Source organism: Symphalangus syndactylus, chromosome 14 (genome assembly GCF_028878055.3).
Source record: "Symphalangus syndactylus isolate Jambi chromosome 14, NHGRI_mSymSyn1-v2.1_pri, whole genome shotgun sequence".
Lineage (NCBI taxonomy): Eukaryota > Metazoa > Chordata > Mammalia > Primates > Hylobatidae > Symphalangus > Symphalangus syndactylus.
Window position 1 is genome coordinate 40,515,162 of NC_072436.2, and position 16,747 is coordinate 40,531,908.

At 46.4% G+C, this 16,747-nt stretch overlaps 2 protein-coding genes across 2 annotated transcripts in view; both read right to left on the reverse strand.

Moving 5' to 3' along the window:
• The window catches only part of IL36G (interleukin 36 gamma), a 216,098-nt gene that overhangs the window by 66,364 nt on the left and 132,987 nt on the right, over positions 1-16,747 (reverse strand). The gene's annotated exons all lie outside the window — the stretch shown is intronic.
• The window catches only part of IL37 (interleukin 37), a 149,165-nt gene continuing 132,987 nt past the window's right edge, over positions 570-16,747 (reverse strand). The window contains exons 3-8 of the mRNA XM_063616630.1: positions 8,289-8,420; positions 6,441-6,571; positions 5,680-5,742; positions 2,289-2,408; positions 1,764-1,906; positions 570-984 (exon numbers count right to left, since the gene is read on the reverse strand). Of these exons, the coding sequence (XP_063472700.1) occupies positions 736-984; positions 1,764-1,906; positions 2,289-2,408; positions 5,680-5,742; positions 6,441-6,522 (657 nt within the window). The 5' untranslated portion in view covers positions 6,523-6,571; positions 8,289-8,420 and the 3' untranslated portion in view covers positions 570-735. The remainder of the gene's footprint in view (positions 985-1,763; positions 1,907-2,288; positions 2,409-5,679; positions 5,743-6,440; positions 6,572-8,288; positions 8,421-16,747) is intronic.

Consider the following 16,747-nt stretch of genomic DNA (forward strand, 5'->3'; position numbering starts at 1 on the left):
TTGTAACTGAAGAGCTAAAACTAATAAACTAATTTCCAAGTCTCAGTCCCCTGTCTCCACCCCCTCACTCTGTTTCCAGGCCCTGATTTCTGTTCGGCCAGCCTTCCTCTCCCCCATTATGAGGATCTGAGCCCTGCTTAGTGATAGGACCATGCCCTTGTTGACAGGCCTCCCAGACACTACCTGGCTTCTCACCTGGTCTCCTGGCTGTCATCTGACCCAGATTCCTTGTCTCTGTGACTTTCCCACAGGTCAGGTCACCCTGCTCCTTACTTGGGACCCAACTACCCCTTTTCCATTATCACTTGGCTGGATCATGACTTGCTGTTACATTTCTTTCTTGCACACTGTGCCCTAGACACAGACTCAGCCACTTCTGCCCCAGGATCAATGCCCTCAGAATCTACCAAACCCCAGTAGGAAAGACTAATTCTAGAGCACAGCATGCACCCAGCTGCTCCTTCCCGCTGCAAGTATTGTAGTCAGACTGGCCCCATCATAGCATGTGACACACACATGGATGTCTGATGGTTCAGGGTAGCAGTACACAAGCAGAAGCTAGTCTCTTTCCAACCCAGAACTTTTTAATTAAACAAACTTCTTGCTATATCCTAAAAACACAAATCCTTAAAGTATGAATGAGAAATGAAACTCACTGACAGAAAGGTTAGTGAGCAGGTTTTGTGCTTTTAGTTAGTTCAAATTAGCGAGGAAGGCATTCGATGGGGCAGTGTCCTAATCGCTGACCTCACTGGGGCTCATTTCAGCTTTGCAAACTGGTTGAAATGAAAATTCAATGTGTTTCCTGTTCTCAAATTTATCCGTCACTCCAACAGGCTCATTACAATTGCAGGAGGTGCAGACGAACCATCCGGGGTGAGCCGCCGACTCCAGCATGTTCCGGGAGCCCACCTGAGCCCTATAAAAGATGAAGGGCCGGCGTGCTGATTCCTTTTGGGCAGCCAGCTTCATCAGTTTCTTCTTCTGTAAGGTAAAAGGGATTAATTAGATAGCACAGGCTTTGAGAGGGAGGAAAACACAGCACATGTGCTCATCCTCCAGGCCTTTACACAGGAGAGGAGGAAAAGAGAGAAGGCAGATGGTCCTTGGGGAAGATGACGTGTCAGCCTTGGTACTGGTATTTAAGGGATGATAAGCAATCATGCCCTCTTTTCCAGGCCCTCTTGTCCCCTAGATTAAAAATAAATTGAGAGAGAGAGATGTAAGAGTCAGATGGATACCAAAATCTCAGCTCTATAGTTTTTAAAATTAGTTTAGAGACTATGGCTTAGATCTGTATCTAACTGAGCTTCCTAAGATTTCTCCCCTCAAGTGAAAGGATGCTCCATCCAGGACTAAATTTACAGGGCAGACACACTGCCCTCCAAGTGCTCCCTCACACCCTCCTACCCTGCAGCAGCACACCAGGGTCCTGGCCCAATTGTGTTGCTTGCTACATGGAGGGCCACAGCAGGAAGGGAGCGCCGCTGGCCCAGGGCCAGGACCAGTGGGCCCAGGAGAGGAGAACGGGTGCTCAGCTCCTTGTTGTCTCCCCGCTGTGAGGAGTCTCTCCTCCTTCCCTAGAAGGGGCAAGGAACAAGAGAAGAAGGTATGGGGCTCTTTTGCCTGGTGCTTCCAGAAAGGTGGATGTCCCTGTTATATTGGCCAAGATAAGAGTTTGCAGGAAAGCGAGAGGCATTGAGGATCTTGGCCTTTTACTTTGGGGTAGCCAAAGGCACAGGAAATTGAGCTAGAACTCTCACCTTCAACTGAAGGGATGGATGACTTTGTCCTTTATCCTTGTCACAGTAGAGACAAAACTCCCCTTTAGAGACACCCAAGAGAATCGGACTTCCTTTCTCCGCAGAGGCTGAGCTCAAGGATGAGGCTAACGCAAAGAAGATCTCTGGAAAAAGTCAGAACATGTGTGGGTTCTGAGAGCAGGGAAAGGTCTCTCCTGTCTGCTGGGGTTTCAGGCCTGATGTGCAGTCCCTCTCCTCTTGACTCTGTGGTCCACTTCTCCCTCCATCACACTGGTTTAAGCTTCCTCTTCTTCCAATCTAAGTGTCTGCCTCCTTCTTCTTTTCCTGCCCTTCCAGAAAGACTCCTTTCAGATCGGTCATTGCTAGAGACCCTTCTTCTGATGCCCTAGTCCCTGGGGCCTCTCCTCCCCACTTCCACCACCTGCTGGAGATGAAGCATGGTATAGCATGGAGTTGAGCCCATCTAGTGGGAGGCCTTACCCCTGCTGGATAGGGACAGAAAACACAGCCAAAACTGAGAGTCACCTGGGCGTATGTAGTTTTTATCTGGAACTGCTATGAGATTCCCTGAGTCCAGGACCAGTACTTTGTGATCCTGGTCATGAATGCTGAATTTCTTCGGGTTTAAGTTCTTCACCTTTGGACCTAGATCAATATCACCAGATATCAACACTTCACATTGAAAATGGAAGACTCAGCCCTTTCTTCCCCACATCCAAGGGTCCCAGTCCTAGCTCTCCACCCTGCCTGTGGGCTCAGACATCACAGCCACTGAATATTTCTTCCACTCCCGGGCTTTCTGTCTTGCTGGGACAAGCAATTAAGCATTCTGTGCAAGCACATGGGTAACAGATTTGGACAAATAGATTGAAATCCCAGCTCTGCTGTAGGACAGAGGACAAGTTACTAAATCTCTCCAAACCTCAATGTCCTCATCTGTGAAATGAGAGTAATAGCAGCACCTACTTGAGAGAGGAGTTATGAGAAATAAAATGCTTACTCAAATAAGTAGCACTTAGCCTGAGCAAAGAAAATGTCTGGCCTATAAAAAGGACTTTTTATAATCATTGTTTTTCTTAACTCTCTTTTTTGCACCCTCTGACTGGAGGCATCATTCCATCAGCAGTGCCTAGAGTGGGACAGATCCCTGCACTGGCCAGGCTAAGGGAGCGGTGATGGAAGAGTTGGGAGGGATGGAGGCAGGAAGCCCCCAGGAGCCCAGCATGGTGCAAGGCTGAGCTGGAACTTTAGTGGCTCCTTTGAAAAGCCACAAATCTTGCACCTGGCCCTGGAGGAACAACTTCTAGCAGCAGGACCAGCCACAACAGTGCTCAGAGGGTTCTTAGGGCGTGGTCTCCTAGCAACTCATTTGGGCCAGGCCTGCCTAGAGTAGGGTCTTAAAAGGGAACCTTCCCTCCTGGCCTCTGATTGGATAGGTGACCCTCACCTCCGCAAAGAGCTTGGGCACTTGTTTGATAAAGGGCAGGGGCCCCCATGCTGGGCCAGTGACTGTCAAGAATGGGTGGGTGGCTGGAAAATGGCAAATGTGACAATATGAAAACACAGTAACCACCACACTATGTGAAGCTATAATATGGGTATCTGTGATAGGCAATTCTAATGTAGAGAATAATTCTAAGGTGTCATTCTCTTCCCATGCCATAAGCACATGGCCTCTGTCTGGGTTTCTCACTGTAGAATGTCCTCCTGGTCTCCTCATGCCCAAAGAGTGGGGAGGACTCCTCCTGTAACACCGGCTTTCCTGCCACCTCCTCTCTGCAGCCCTCCTCAGCCCCCTCTGCACATGGTAGCTTGCTTTCTGGTGCTGCAGTGCTCTGCACTCATCAGTGGTACCTGCACACAGGTATTGGCATCCTTGTCTTGCTGCCCTATAGCACTGTAAGCGCCCCAGGAGCAGGCTTCCTATCTGACTCACCTGTGATCCTCCACCTCCCACCCTGTAGTGCCCCAAGCATCGTGGACACTCTCAGTGTCTATGGAAGAGATGACTGGTCCCAGGCAAGATCCTAAGTAACTCCCCAATGATATGGGGTCAGATGAGATCCATGGTTCTCAGCCCTGCCTTACATCAGAATCTCCTCAGGAGCTTTTCTGGGCCCATCCCTGACAGTCTGAGTTCATGGAGCAGGTGCAGGTTGACTGAGTCACTGAGCTAGCTGAACTCTAAGCCTTTCCATTTCCCACACTTTAATGTGCAAGAAATCACCTGCGAACTATGGTTCAGTAGGTGTGGGTGGTGCCAAGGCTCTGTCTTTCTGATGCACTCCCAGAGCTGTGGGTGCTATTGATCTGAAGACACCCTTTGAGTGGCACGGCCTAAGGCTGTGGCTCTCAACCCTGGTGCACACTGGCAATCACCTGGTGGGTAGCATTTTAAGACCATGGATACCTGGGCCTCACACTCCTGAGATTCTCATTCAGTTAGTCCAGGGTGAGACTGGAAAATGCTATTTTTAAGAAGCTACTTTTCTAGCACCATCATTTTACTTTGTACCTCTTCAGTGCTTCTTAAAGCTGTTCTTTCCTTTTGTTTCTGTTTCCCTCCTATCACAGCCTGACATAGGATCTCAGCGTCTCACACGCAGACTAGTTCACTGTCCTCTTAAGTGGTCTTCGTGCTCATCATCCTTGACCCCAAATCTTTCTCAAGGCCACTCTGAAGGTGTGAGTGGTCTTAAGGTGCTGGCAGTTTTCTATAGGGAAGTTGTACTCCAACAGCAGCAGTAACATCAATGCCAGCACCAGCTTTAGGGCACTAGTAACTTTCTGTAGGGCAGTAGCTCTCAGACTTTCAAGGTGCATCATGATAACCTGGAAGGCTTGTTAAAGCAGCCCCTAGAGCCTCAGACCTCTAAGTTTCTGATGCAAGAGGTCTGTGGTGGGGCCTGGGAATCTGTATTCCTAACACTTCTAGGCGCTGATGCTGCTGACGTTTGAGGACCAGACTTGGAGAACCACTTCCCCCAGATTTGAAGGAGATCCCAGCCCTGACAAGGAGAAGTCAGGACAGGCCCGACAGAGAGGCTTGTGTGCTTGGTTCTACCTGGAGTAGACACAGTGCAGATCCAAAGCCAGCAATGGTGTAACTACAACAAAACTAAAACATCAAAGGTAACTGCAGCAGCAGCGGTGGAGCAGCGACAGCAGCCTCCCCTACTGTGCCAGGCACCCTTACACACCTGGTCCCATTTGGTCCTCTCTGCCATTTTACCAGTGAGGCTCAGTATTCACACATTAGCCAGCGCTAGAGCTGGGGCTCAGGCTGAGGTCTCCTGACTCTGTCCTGAGAAGAGGAGGTGATGGGAGCCTTAAGCCTGAGTCAGGCAGGCAGACGTTATAGTACCTTTAAATTTCCACATCTGTCACTTAGTACCTGTGTCACCTAGGGCAGGGAATCTCCACTGTCTGTCTCGGTTTCCACACCTGAAGAGTGGTAATGTTAACAGTTTCCTATTAGGGTGTTGTGGTGTTCAAATGGCAGCATGAGAGGAAGGTTCAGGCTCTGAATGCGCTGCCCTGAGCCCTTAGTGGTGTGGGTGTCCCTGCACACCCACTGGCCACATGGCTGTTTGTCATCAGTGCTGGGAGGAGGTCTGTGTCTCCAGTCTCTTGACTATGGTCAGAAGAGGCACCCGGAAGCTTCCCAGGCACAAACTCTTCCTTGCCGTGTGCCTCTTAGCAGGTGAGCATCACCTGCCCCTCCCCGGGCTCATCTTTCCCAGAGTTATCTCCTAATGGGATTTGCTTCCACAAAGGAAAGACTTCAGCCCCATCCAGCACCCTTAGGTGTCCCCAGTCTACAATTCTCCCACCCTCTAAGAGGGCCCAATGACTCCATCCCCCACCCCCACCCTCGCACCTCAGCCACCCCCATCACCTCACCCTGAGGCCTTACTTGTGTGAACAAAATTCGTGGCGGGGAGGCTTGGACCTGGTTCCAGGGGGCTTCCAGCTGGGTCTGCAGTCAGACGCAGTGAGGTTAAGCATATGCAATTCGGATTTTCCAAGGATTTAGGGGTATCAAGGACCATTTAATTCCTTCTTCTGTGCATGTGCTGAGAAATACTAGAGCAGCATGATAGTAATGACATTAAATCACAGCTTCCCTCTTCAAAAACATAGAATAGAGATGAACTGGCTCAGGAGTTTGGCCTCTGGCATGTTACAGGCCTCTCCCTTCACACCTCAGCAGACAATCATTTGGGTCAAAAGCCTCCTCCTATTATCCCCCATGGGCAACACCCAAATGTGTTCCTCATGGAATACTCAGATGCCCTGTGCCTGGGTCATTTTCTCAACCCAGCCTTAGAGAGTCGCTTCTCATTGGAGGCTTCTCTTCCACTTGGGAAGGTTGGGAGGGAAGAGGTGCATTTTGAAGGATATGCAACCATCCAGTTGGCAAACAGGATGCTAAAGCCCCAAATCTGTAGGTGAGGACGATCGTTTTATCTACCACCTGATGTGCCTGGACACTGAAGCAAAGCTTCCTTTTCCCGTCCAGAATTTCTCTTGTCTAGTTATTTGTCCAGGGAAATTTGAAAGCTCACTTACTGTGCAAGTCATCAGGAAACAGCTGGGTCTGTGCACAGCACCTAGCAAAGTCCTGCTCTAGGAATTACACTTTGGCCCTGAGGTGGGTTTCTACAAGAACCTTACCTTCTAAGCAGCACTGGGGTTCATCTTTTTCCCAGTCTTCAGAGCCCATTTTCACTCCTGAGTTCTCCCCCACAAAGGACATTTTCAATGTTGAGTTATTACTCAACAGAAAATGGAATGAAGTCCAAGACCTAAGGAGATAGAAAGGGAACCAGTTATGGCAGCTTCTGACCCCAGGACACCTTGCTGGATGACCCTAGTGCTGAACAAACCACTGGCCTTGCCCTCTAGTTAGAAATGCTCGCTGCATCCAGAAAGGCACCAAGGGGCCCAACCATGCTCTCCTGTCTATCATGCCTTCAAAGCAGAATTTTCCAAACCGTGAGTCACAGTGCCAACACACAGGGTGCAATAGCATTTTTGTGGATCTTGGCATTTTATAAAAATAAAATAAAAAAGTTAAAAGTGCATTGCTGTAGTCTTGGGGCTGGCACACTATGGCCTTTGGCAAAATCTGGTCCCTGACTGTTTTTTTAAATAAAGTTTTATTGAAACACAGCCATGCTCTTGTTTACATATTGTCTCTGGCTGCTTTGAGGCTAGAATAGCATGGTTAACTAGTTGAGAGATCATCTGGCGAGCAAAGCCTAAAATACTTACCATCTGACACCTTCTATAAAAGTTTGCTGAGTCTCTGCAGTAGCCTAATCTTTGCCTAACAAAAAGCAGTTGCTCTGCAACCTCTTTTCATGAAAACCTAAGCCACCAAATGTCCCAGGAGGCTCAATCCCTAATATTTTAGGATAGGATTGACTCACATGACTTGCTTCATTGGGAGGGGTTGGAGGATATATATTTATATATATAAATTCTGCACACCCTATCTCAGTTGACAAAGAGCTTTCCACAACATCAGCCCAGGCCAACATAGGACAGAAGTGGAGCAAAAATTGGTATTCCCATTTACAGATAAAAAATCTTAAGTTAAGTGACTTGTTCAGAATCATATCACTTCTAAGACTGCAGAGATAGGCAGTTTGTGTACAAACCCAATCCTTTGAGAAAGGTTTAGGAGTGAGACAAAGGGAACTAAATTGTTCATGCAAAAAATAAAAATGACAAGGAAGGGCTTAAGGACTCAACAATAAGGACGGTGAGGAGGAGCAGGTGGGTAGAGCTGATGGGTCTTTAAGAACAGGGATATCTGCTATTTGATTTTAACCTGTTTGTGGTTTGGCAGTATCCCTGAATACAGGAAGCACAACTGCCTTTGTCATGTTGGGGTAAATCAAAGGACACAAAAAATTAGAGGCACTTGACAGAGAATTTGGCAACCAGAACATCAGAGCAAAAGATGTCTGGCAGAAATGTAGGCATCCAAAGACATATAAATATACTGTGGTGCAGCTGAAGGATGGAAGGATGCTCACAGGCTGGAGGACCTGGGGCCATCCCTGGGGGGTACTCATGAAATCTGCTGCCTGTATTAAGGTAACTGCAGGGAGCTTTCACAGAATTCCCTAAAGAAGCAGTGCATCTGGCCATCTGAAATCCATCTCTTTGCACTCAAAATCTATTCCCAAGGACCAATATTTTCTAGACTCTGAAGTCAGTCTTCTGAGCCTTCAGAGAAGGGACTAGCATTTCCAGGGTTTCTGGGTTTCCTAAGCTAGTGTCTGCTTGGCCCTCCAGCAATGCCCTACTTGTTAGTGGAAGCTCTCCTGGGAGACAGCAGGCTGCTACTGGGGCTGAGAACAAGGTGTTCTGGGCAGGTCTCAGAGATCATATTTAAAAATTCAGATATGCTTCCAGTGGGGATAAAAAACAAGGGTCTAGATGGCCAGATGCTACTCTACTTCCCCATCCATGCCTGTTGGCCTTGAAAGCCAGCACAGGAGGACCACCTACCTGGGCCAGTGATCCTTGTGGTCTGTGGCTCTGTCTTGGACTCCTGGAGCTCTGTTTGCCTTCAGTTCTCAGGATCCTTTACTGGAAGGAGCTAGGTCTGGTATTCATTTGTAATCAACAGTCTGTGAGTGGCTATACAAATACAACACAGTATTCCTTTAGCCAATAATAAATCGCATCCTCAGTTATCAGTCATCACTCATTTCCTGCTATTTTCCATGCCAAGGGTATAAACAAATTCCTGTGGGGGTAGTGCCACTCTGCTAAGGACTGTGCCACACCCATTCAACACATTTCAAGGCACTTGTGATAGATCAGGTGGCTTCCAGTCCAGTCCAATAATAGAGGTATAGAAAACAGAGAAGAGTAAAGGAAAGAGGGCACAGGGTTTAGATCAGCCAATGAGCCTGGGAAGTTCAAGGAAGCCCTTGTTCTCATGATGGTTCTTTGCCCCAATTCCAGAGTTCATGCAAGTGGAGTCCCCATGTCCCAGGGAAAAATGTCCTCTTTTCATGTCCCCTTCCAGGTACACTCCGGGATGCACTATACCTCTTCTATGTCCCCTCTCCTTCAAAGGTGACATGCAAAGGGACCTTCCTTGATCAAACCCTCCAAGGACTAGCTTCCTTCTACGGCCCATTAGCTGTTTACCTGCACTTCCTTGCATTTTTCCATTGCATTTGCCCTTGTCAGTTGCTGTGTATGGCTATGTTTTACAACACCACACACAGCTGGTCAGTATGAGGGGAAATCCACATAGCCAGTTAAGGTAATAGCTTCTGGACCACCACCAGCAGCATGTCAATAACACAGGAACAACAGGCCAGCACAATAGTCAACCACCGTGCTCTCACTGTGCCAGATCTGGGCTCAGCCCATTTATTTCTTTTTCTCCAACCAAATCCTCTGATGACCCTGGGGGTAAATACCATCCTCCCTGTTTTACAGACAAAAGGTAGCGCAGTTTAGAGAGATGTACAATTTACCCAAGATCACATCCTTAATTAGTGGAAGAACTATAACCCAAGCCTTTCTGAGCATGCTGCAGCCTCATCTCTTAAACTTCACTGAAGACTGTGGTCTCATCCTCTAGCCTTTCTTCACATACACATTTATATAACATACAAATATAGGAGTGTGTCTGACAAATTATTTTGTAAGATACATTTCCTACTTAATGTATCTTGCCTTTTCTACTCAATATGATATCTCAAATGTCGCTCCATTTCATCAATACTTTTCTACAATAGTATATCTAATTACTGCAAGGCATTCCACTATTTGTCTAAAGACCTGAAAAAATGTTATCCCCTTGATGGCTAGAATAAAAATCCCTGATTTGTCTGTTAAATTCCCAGTAAGGAGACACATATCTTTAGAGAACTTCTTGATAAACCTCTTGGGATGGGATGAGATTGTGAAGGAAAAGAGGAAGTAAAAATTTTAAAAAGTCAAAACAAACACTAACTTATCTTCTAAGAAGGTGGTTGGGGTAACTGTAGGCACTTCTGTGGGCTGACTTCTGGAATGAATGAGGATGTGAGTGTGGGGGCAGCAGGCCATTGCTCTCAGGACAGGGAAGATGGAGATGCAGGGAGGGTGCCGTGTTGAGGTGGTTACAATAGAGACTTGTAGAGATTCAGCCAAGTGGTTCCAGAAAGGAAGGGAAATGAGAGAGAAGAGTTTGTCTTTAATAGGGGGTGCTACATAGTGTAGTATGGAGTATTCATAAACTCTTGCCTTTATTGCCCCATATAAAACCTTAATAAGTTTGATTATCTGTACCAATGCTGATACACAAGGGACACTGTTTGTTTGTAGGAGGTTGAAGCTTGAGAGAATAAGGGGCAGCTAACTTGTATGTCACATATGGACAGATCATAGTTTAATCCTCAATTTTCAACATTTGAGTTATTTTCACTTTTACACTATTATATGTATGAGATACATATATATACATATAAGCATACATAATTCTGTGCTTAATATGCTTGTCCAAATCTTTGCATATATCATTGATTACTTCACTAGAATAAATTCCTACATGTGTAAATGCTAGGCCAAAGGACATACATATTTTATTTCATATACTTTTTAAAATTTTCCATCTTACAATGATTTTTAAGTACTCCAATTTATTGAAAAACAAATTCACTTTTCTAACTACTCACTGCAGAGGTAGTCACCATTCAGACTTTTGACAGGTAGCTGAGTTCCTGTGTGTATGTTTCTGTGGTATGTGTATATTTGGGGAGATGCATGTATACTTTGTGTATGTATGTTTTGTACATATGTATTTTCATGCCATGTATAGGGTTGAGAGGTGAGGCCAGCTGGACTTCCTGGGTCCAGTGGGGACTTGGGGAACTTTTCTGTCTTACAAGAGGATTGTAAAACGCACTAATCAGGAAGTTTTCTGTCTTACAAGGGGATTGTAAAATGCACCAATCAGCACTCTGTAAAATGCACCAATCAGCAGGATTCTAAAAGTAGCCAATCACAGGGAGGATTGAAAAAAGGGCACTCTGATAGGATGGAAACAAAACATGGGAGGGGCCAATAAGGAAGTAAAAGCTGGCCACCCCAGCCAGCAGCAGCAACCCTGCTGGGGTCGCCTTCTGGGTTGTGGAAGCTTTGTCCTTTTGCTCTTCACAATAAACCTTGCTACTGCTCACTCTGGGTCCGTGCCATTTTTTTTTTTTTTTTTTTTTTGAGACGGAGTCTCGCTCTGTCGCCCAGGCTGGAGTGCAGTGGCGCGATCTCGGCTCACTGCAAACTCCGCCTCCCGGGTTCACGCCATTCTCCTGCCTCAGCCTCTCCGAGTAGCTGGGACTACAGGTGCCCGCCACCACGCCCGGCTAATTTTTTGTATTTTTTAGTAGAGACGGGGTTTCACCGTGGTCTCGATCACCTGACCTCGTGATCTGCCCGCCTCAGCCTCCCAAAGTGCTGGGATTACAAGCATGAGCCACCGCACCCGGCCCGGGTCCGTGCCATCTTTAAGAGCTGTTAACACTCACCGCGAAGGTCCACGGCTTCATTCTTGAAGTCAGCAAGACCACGAACCCACTGGCAGAATCTATCTCTGGACACAGGTTTGTGGGCATGTTTGGTGTGTGTTGTGTGTATATATTGTGTGTGTGTTGTGTGTTGTATGTGTTGGGGCTATGTATGTTTTTATGATTTTGTGTGTGTGTTATGTGTGTGTTGGGCGGGGAGAAAGGCCTTTGGTTCCTTTGCATCCACAGCAAGAGACAGGGCTCAGAGTGACTAGCGATTTGCAGTTGATTTATTTATATGAAAGGTATCTCCTTTTGCACTTTAGGCCAAAAAAAAAAAAAAAAAAAAAGGTGCAGTAGAGCGATGCCCCTCCGTTTGAACCAGCCTCCCTCGTTCAAGGTGGCAGATGTGCTGAGAGACATCCAGGAGTTGTTTTATGAGGATTACCAGATGACTCTGGAATTCCAGTCATTCCCAAGGATACTCTTTTGATATTTATTTTTTTTATTATTATTATACTTTAAGTTTGATATTTCTGAACAGATTAGACCCCACTGAGAGATTCCACCTTTAAAGAAATTCAAGTGGCCTCTTCGCAGCAAAGCCAGGTAAGCTGACAGGAGGAGACAGACAGCACGTGCTGCCAGGCATTCCCTTCATCAGACACCAGCTCCTGCCCAGCATGGGAAGCCAGGGTCCTGGTCACTGTGCAGGGCCGAGGCTGCTGCTCCTTGGGTGACACAGCAAAGAGCATGTATCCCCAGGTCACTGGCCATCCTTTCTGAGATCAGACATTTTGGCATTTGGGACCCTCATCTGAAGCTTCTGGCAGCTCTGGGGGGGTGGGGGCCTTGTTTCCCCATCCACAAGTTATTTCAAGAATTTACACCCATTTTTTGTTGTTATTTGGGCCATAGGATGTGAGTTTTAACAGAGACGAGGGAAAACTCTCAAGAGAATGATCCAGATTCCTGGGAATCCTATGAGCCCTCCTCCACCTGACTAGGACTGCACTTTTAAAGCCTTCATTTGTGCAAAGGCCTTTGTGCTGAGGTAGTAATACCCCATTCCAGGAGCTTAGGCCATGGCCTCCCGTCTCGGCAGCATTTCTGGGTTAAGGGGCAGCCAGTGATTGTCCTCAATGCTTGAGGCACTACAGGGTGGGAGGTGGGGGATCACAGGTGAGTCAAACAGGAAGCCTGCTCCTGGGGAGCTTACAGTGATGTAGGGTGGTGAGACAAGGACACCAATACCTGTGGGCAGGTACCACTAAGAAGTACAAAGCACGGCGACAACAGGGAGGAAACCTCCCTGTGCAGAGGGGGCTGAGGAGGGCTGCAGGGAGGAGATGGCAGGAAAGCCGGTGTTACTGTAGGCGTCCTCCCCACTCTGTGGGCATGAGGAGACCAGGAGGACATTCCACAGTGAGAAACCCAGGCAGAGGCCGTGTGCTTATGGCATGGGGGGAGAATGACACCTTAGAATTATTCTCTATATTAGAATTGTCTATCACAGATACCCATATTATAGCTTCACATAGTGTGGTGGTTAACTGTGTTATCATATTGTCTTATTTGCTATTTTCTGGCCACTCGCCCATCCTTGACAGTCACTGGCCCAGCACAGGGCCTTCCACCTTCCATCAAACAAATGCTTGAGCTTCTCACTGAGGGGTAAATCACCTGCCAGTAGGGAAGGATCCCTGTTATAATCCCTCTCCAGGCAGGCCTGGTCCAAATCAACTCCTAGGAGCCCACGCCCTGGGAAATCCCCTAGCCACTGTTGTGGCTGGTCCTGCCAGCTGGAAGAGGATCCTCCAGGGCCAGATGCAAGCTCTGTGGCTGTTCCAAGGAGGCTCTGCAGCACTAGCTCAGCCTTGTACCATGCTGGTCTCCTGGGGATTTCTGTCTCCATTTATTCCTTCTTCACTCCTCCATTATTGCACCCCTGGCTCAGCCCATGCAGGAATCCATCCCATCCTAGGTATTTCTGATGATGTGATGCCCCCAGTCAGAAGGTGCAGGAAAGATGTTTAATAATAACAACAATAATAAACAATTTGTTATTTTCTCAATGGTCAGGCATCTTGCTAAATGCTGTTCATTGAATAACTTTTTTAATTCTCAAAAACCCCTATTAGGTGGACCCCATTACAATCCTCACATCATGCATGAGAAGTCTGAGGTTTGGAAGGATTTTAAAAGTTGCTCTACGTCCCACACTAATAAGTGAGAGAGCTCAGATTTGTACCCATATCTGTCTAATTCCAGAGCCCAAGTTCTGACGCTCTCAGCAGTCTCTACTGTGACAAAGACGAAGGACAAATCCAACACTTTCTAGGGCTAAAGGCGAGTGGCTCAGGAAATAGTTTTTCTAGTGTTCTAGCTGAATGTCTCTCACTCACATTCAACCCAGAGTGGAAGGGTGTTTCCCTGGGAATCTGGTAAAACTGCTCAGTCTTCATGCAAAGGGAGGAGAAACTTGTCCATTTTTTGCTTCCCACATTGTTTCCTTGGCCCAAAAGCTAGGAAGCCCTGTGATCGGCACGTACTGGGGAGAGCTTCTTCATGCATGTGGCTCTGCCCCTTCCCCTCTGACTGTGGGGCTGGGCATCCTGAGGACGACTGTGTCACCTCCTGCCACTTCTCTCCTCCTGGAAGTACCCTGCACCAACCCAGATTCTGTTCTCTGGAGGTCTCCACACAAGTGTGGGCCAGTAATTCTCAGAATGACCCTATGCTGTGAGACTGAAACTCCCTCTTGGACAGCTAATCCCACAACCTGGCCTCAGTGGAGTGAGTAATAGGGAACCCACCTGAGTATAGATCCATGACATATTCTGTAGTCCAATATTCAAAGAATTGGAGCACTATTTGATAAGCACGAATTTGAGTCCTGCCTCCTGCCTCCTGCAGCCTGCCTTATCGTAAGATGTTGTCATTTCTTATTATATATCCCAGCATGTATAGCAGCAGGGATAGAAAGGCTAACTCTCTGCTTTAGGACTAGCCATGCTCAAGGGGTTGGACGGTGCTGGGGAAACTGATCCAGCTGCAGATGCTCAGTGGAAACATTCAGTCTGATGCCCAGAGCAGAGTCCAAGGGAGTAAGGCAATGCATTGTCTTGGTAAGTATTCAGTTGGGGAAAATGGGAGGGGTCCCACAGAGGTATGAGCAAATCCCATTAGGTGGAGGAGGGAGGAGTGCAATGAGGAATCTGGGTCAGGTGGTAGGCACTGGATGCTCCAGATAAGTGTACAGTCAGTATCTGCAAGGCCCATGAACAAGGACCAGGGGCCCAGTCATAGTAATAAGGTTTGGAAGATTAGCAACTTTTAAGGGGCCAAGATATTAGACAGTAAGCAGGACACAGCCCAGAACAAGAAACAGTAGGAAAGTGGAAGAAATTATGTGATTTCATGTTTACTGTAAGAAGCTTCTGGAAGTCAGTAAAGACATGGTTGCAATCCCCATCATTAGTGCTCTTATTAACAGCTTCTGAATGTCAGTCCGCTCATTTCAAGATTGCATTTTCCCACAATGTGTGTACCTAAATGTTTGGCATGTTTTCTGCAGTTGTTAGGTTTGGTATTCTGTATATATTCATGAGGATCCTATTGATTAAAATGTATTGGTCCTATTGATTAAATGCTTGCTCTCCTTACTGCTCTCTTTTTATTTTTTTGATCATCTTAGTCTATCAACAATATAAGAGGTACATTAAGATCTCCCGTGTAATATAGATTTATTATTTTGATCTCAATTTTGGCATTATATATTTTGAGGCTATGTTATTAGTGAGCTCTGTAATAATCCTCACTTCATGGGTGAAAAATCTGAGGTTTGGAAGATTTAGAAATTAGCTGTATGTCTTACACTAATAAGTGAGAAAGCTCAAATTTGCACCCAAGGCCGGGCGCAGTGGCTCACGCCTGTAATCCCAGCACTTTGGGAGGCTGAGGCAGGCGGATCACGAGGTCAGGAGATCGAGACCACCCTGGCTAACACAGTGAAATCCCGTCTCTACTAAAACTACAAAAAAAATTAACCGGGCATGGTGGTGGGCACCTGTAGTCCCAGCTACTTGGGAGGCTGAGGCAAGAGAATGGCGTGAACCCGGGAGGCAGAGCTTTCAGTGAGCCAAGATGGTGCCACTGCACTCCAGCCTGGGGGACAGAGCACGAGACTCTGTCTCAAAAAAAAAAAAAAAAAAAAAAAATTTGCACCCAAGTCTAACTAATTCCAGAGCCAATTCCAATTTAGAATCGTTATATCTTCCTGGTGAACTGAAGCTTTTATCTTTAAGGAGACACCCTCTTTATCTCTACCAATGCTTATTGCCTTAAAGTCCACTTTGTCAGATACAGCTGCTTTGTTTTAATTAGTTTTTGTGTGGTATATCTCTTTCCATCCTTTTTCTTTCAACCTTCTCCATTCTTACATTTTAGATGTATTTCTTTTTTTTTTTTTTTTTTTTTTGAGAGAGAGTCTCGCTCTCTCGCCCAGGCTGGAGTAGTGCAATGGCACGATCTTGGCTCACTGCAACCTCCACCTCCTGGGTTCAAGCAGTTCTCCTACCTCAGCCTCCCAAGTAGCTGGCATTACAGGAGCCCACCACCAAGCCCAGCTAATTTGTTGTATTTTTAGTAGAGATGAGGTTTCGCCATGTTGGCCAGGCTGGTCTCGAACCCCTGGCCTCAGGTGATCCACCCACCTTGGCCTCCCAAAGTGTTGGTATTACAGGCGTGAGCCATCATGCCCAGCTGATTTTAGCTGTATCTCAAAAACAGCATGGGTTCTGTTTGCTTTCCTTATTCAGCTTTATAATGTAAATCATTTACATCAAACATCTAAAACACCATGGACTGTAAAACACAGCCATATTTTATGTATGAATTAAAAAGAAAAACACCACCAATTAGTTCCTGAGACACACACCTTAACAATATCTCTGTGATGTGCATAAATCAATCACATCGGTTTCTCTGTACCTCAAAATTTCTTTCCTTAATTCTCAGAGATATGGCAATTTCTCTGGTTTTACATTCCCAGAAGCAAAGAAAAAGTACACAGCTTCTTCAAGTCATGAGTAGCTTCTTTTTTATAGCTCTTGGTGTTTGCAAAAAAGATTGGAATTGCTTCACTAATACTAAATTTTCATCCTGCTGCTCTGTTTCTATGACAAGTCAGAGGGCATCTTTTTGAAGACATTCTAAACAGCAGTTAAACTCAAAACATGTAATGACAATGACACACAAAACTCAACTGATGACCAAATGAAGAGTTCCAACCAAGTTGACACAAGCTGGCTAACAGAGCTTGTAATACACACAGCTTGGCATATGCCTCCCAATTTCAGAGAAGTAAAAATAGGAATAAATGTTTGCCCTTAAATCAATGAAATAGAGCATTTGGACTGAAAATCTACAACAGTTATAGTGTTTTCTATTCATTATTCT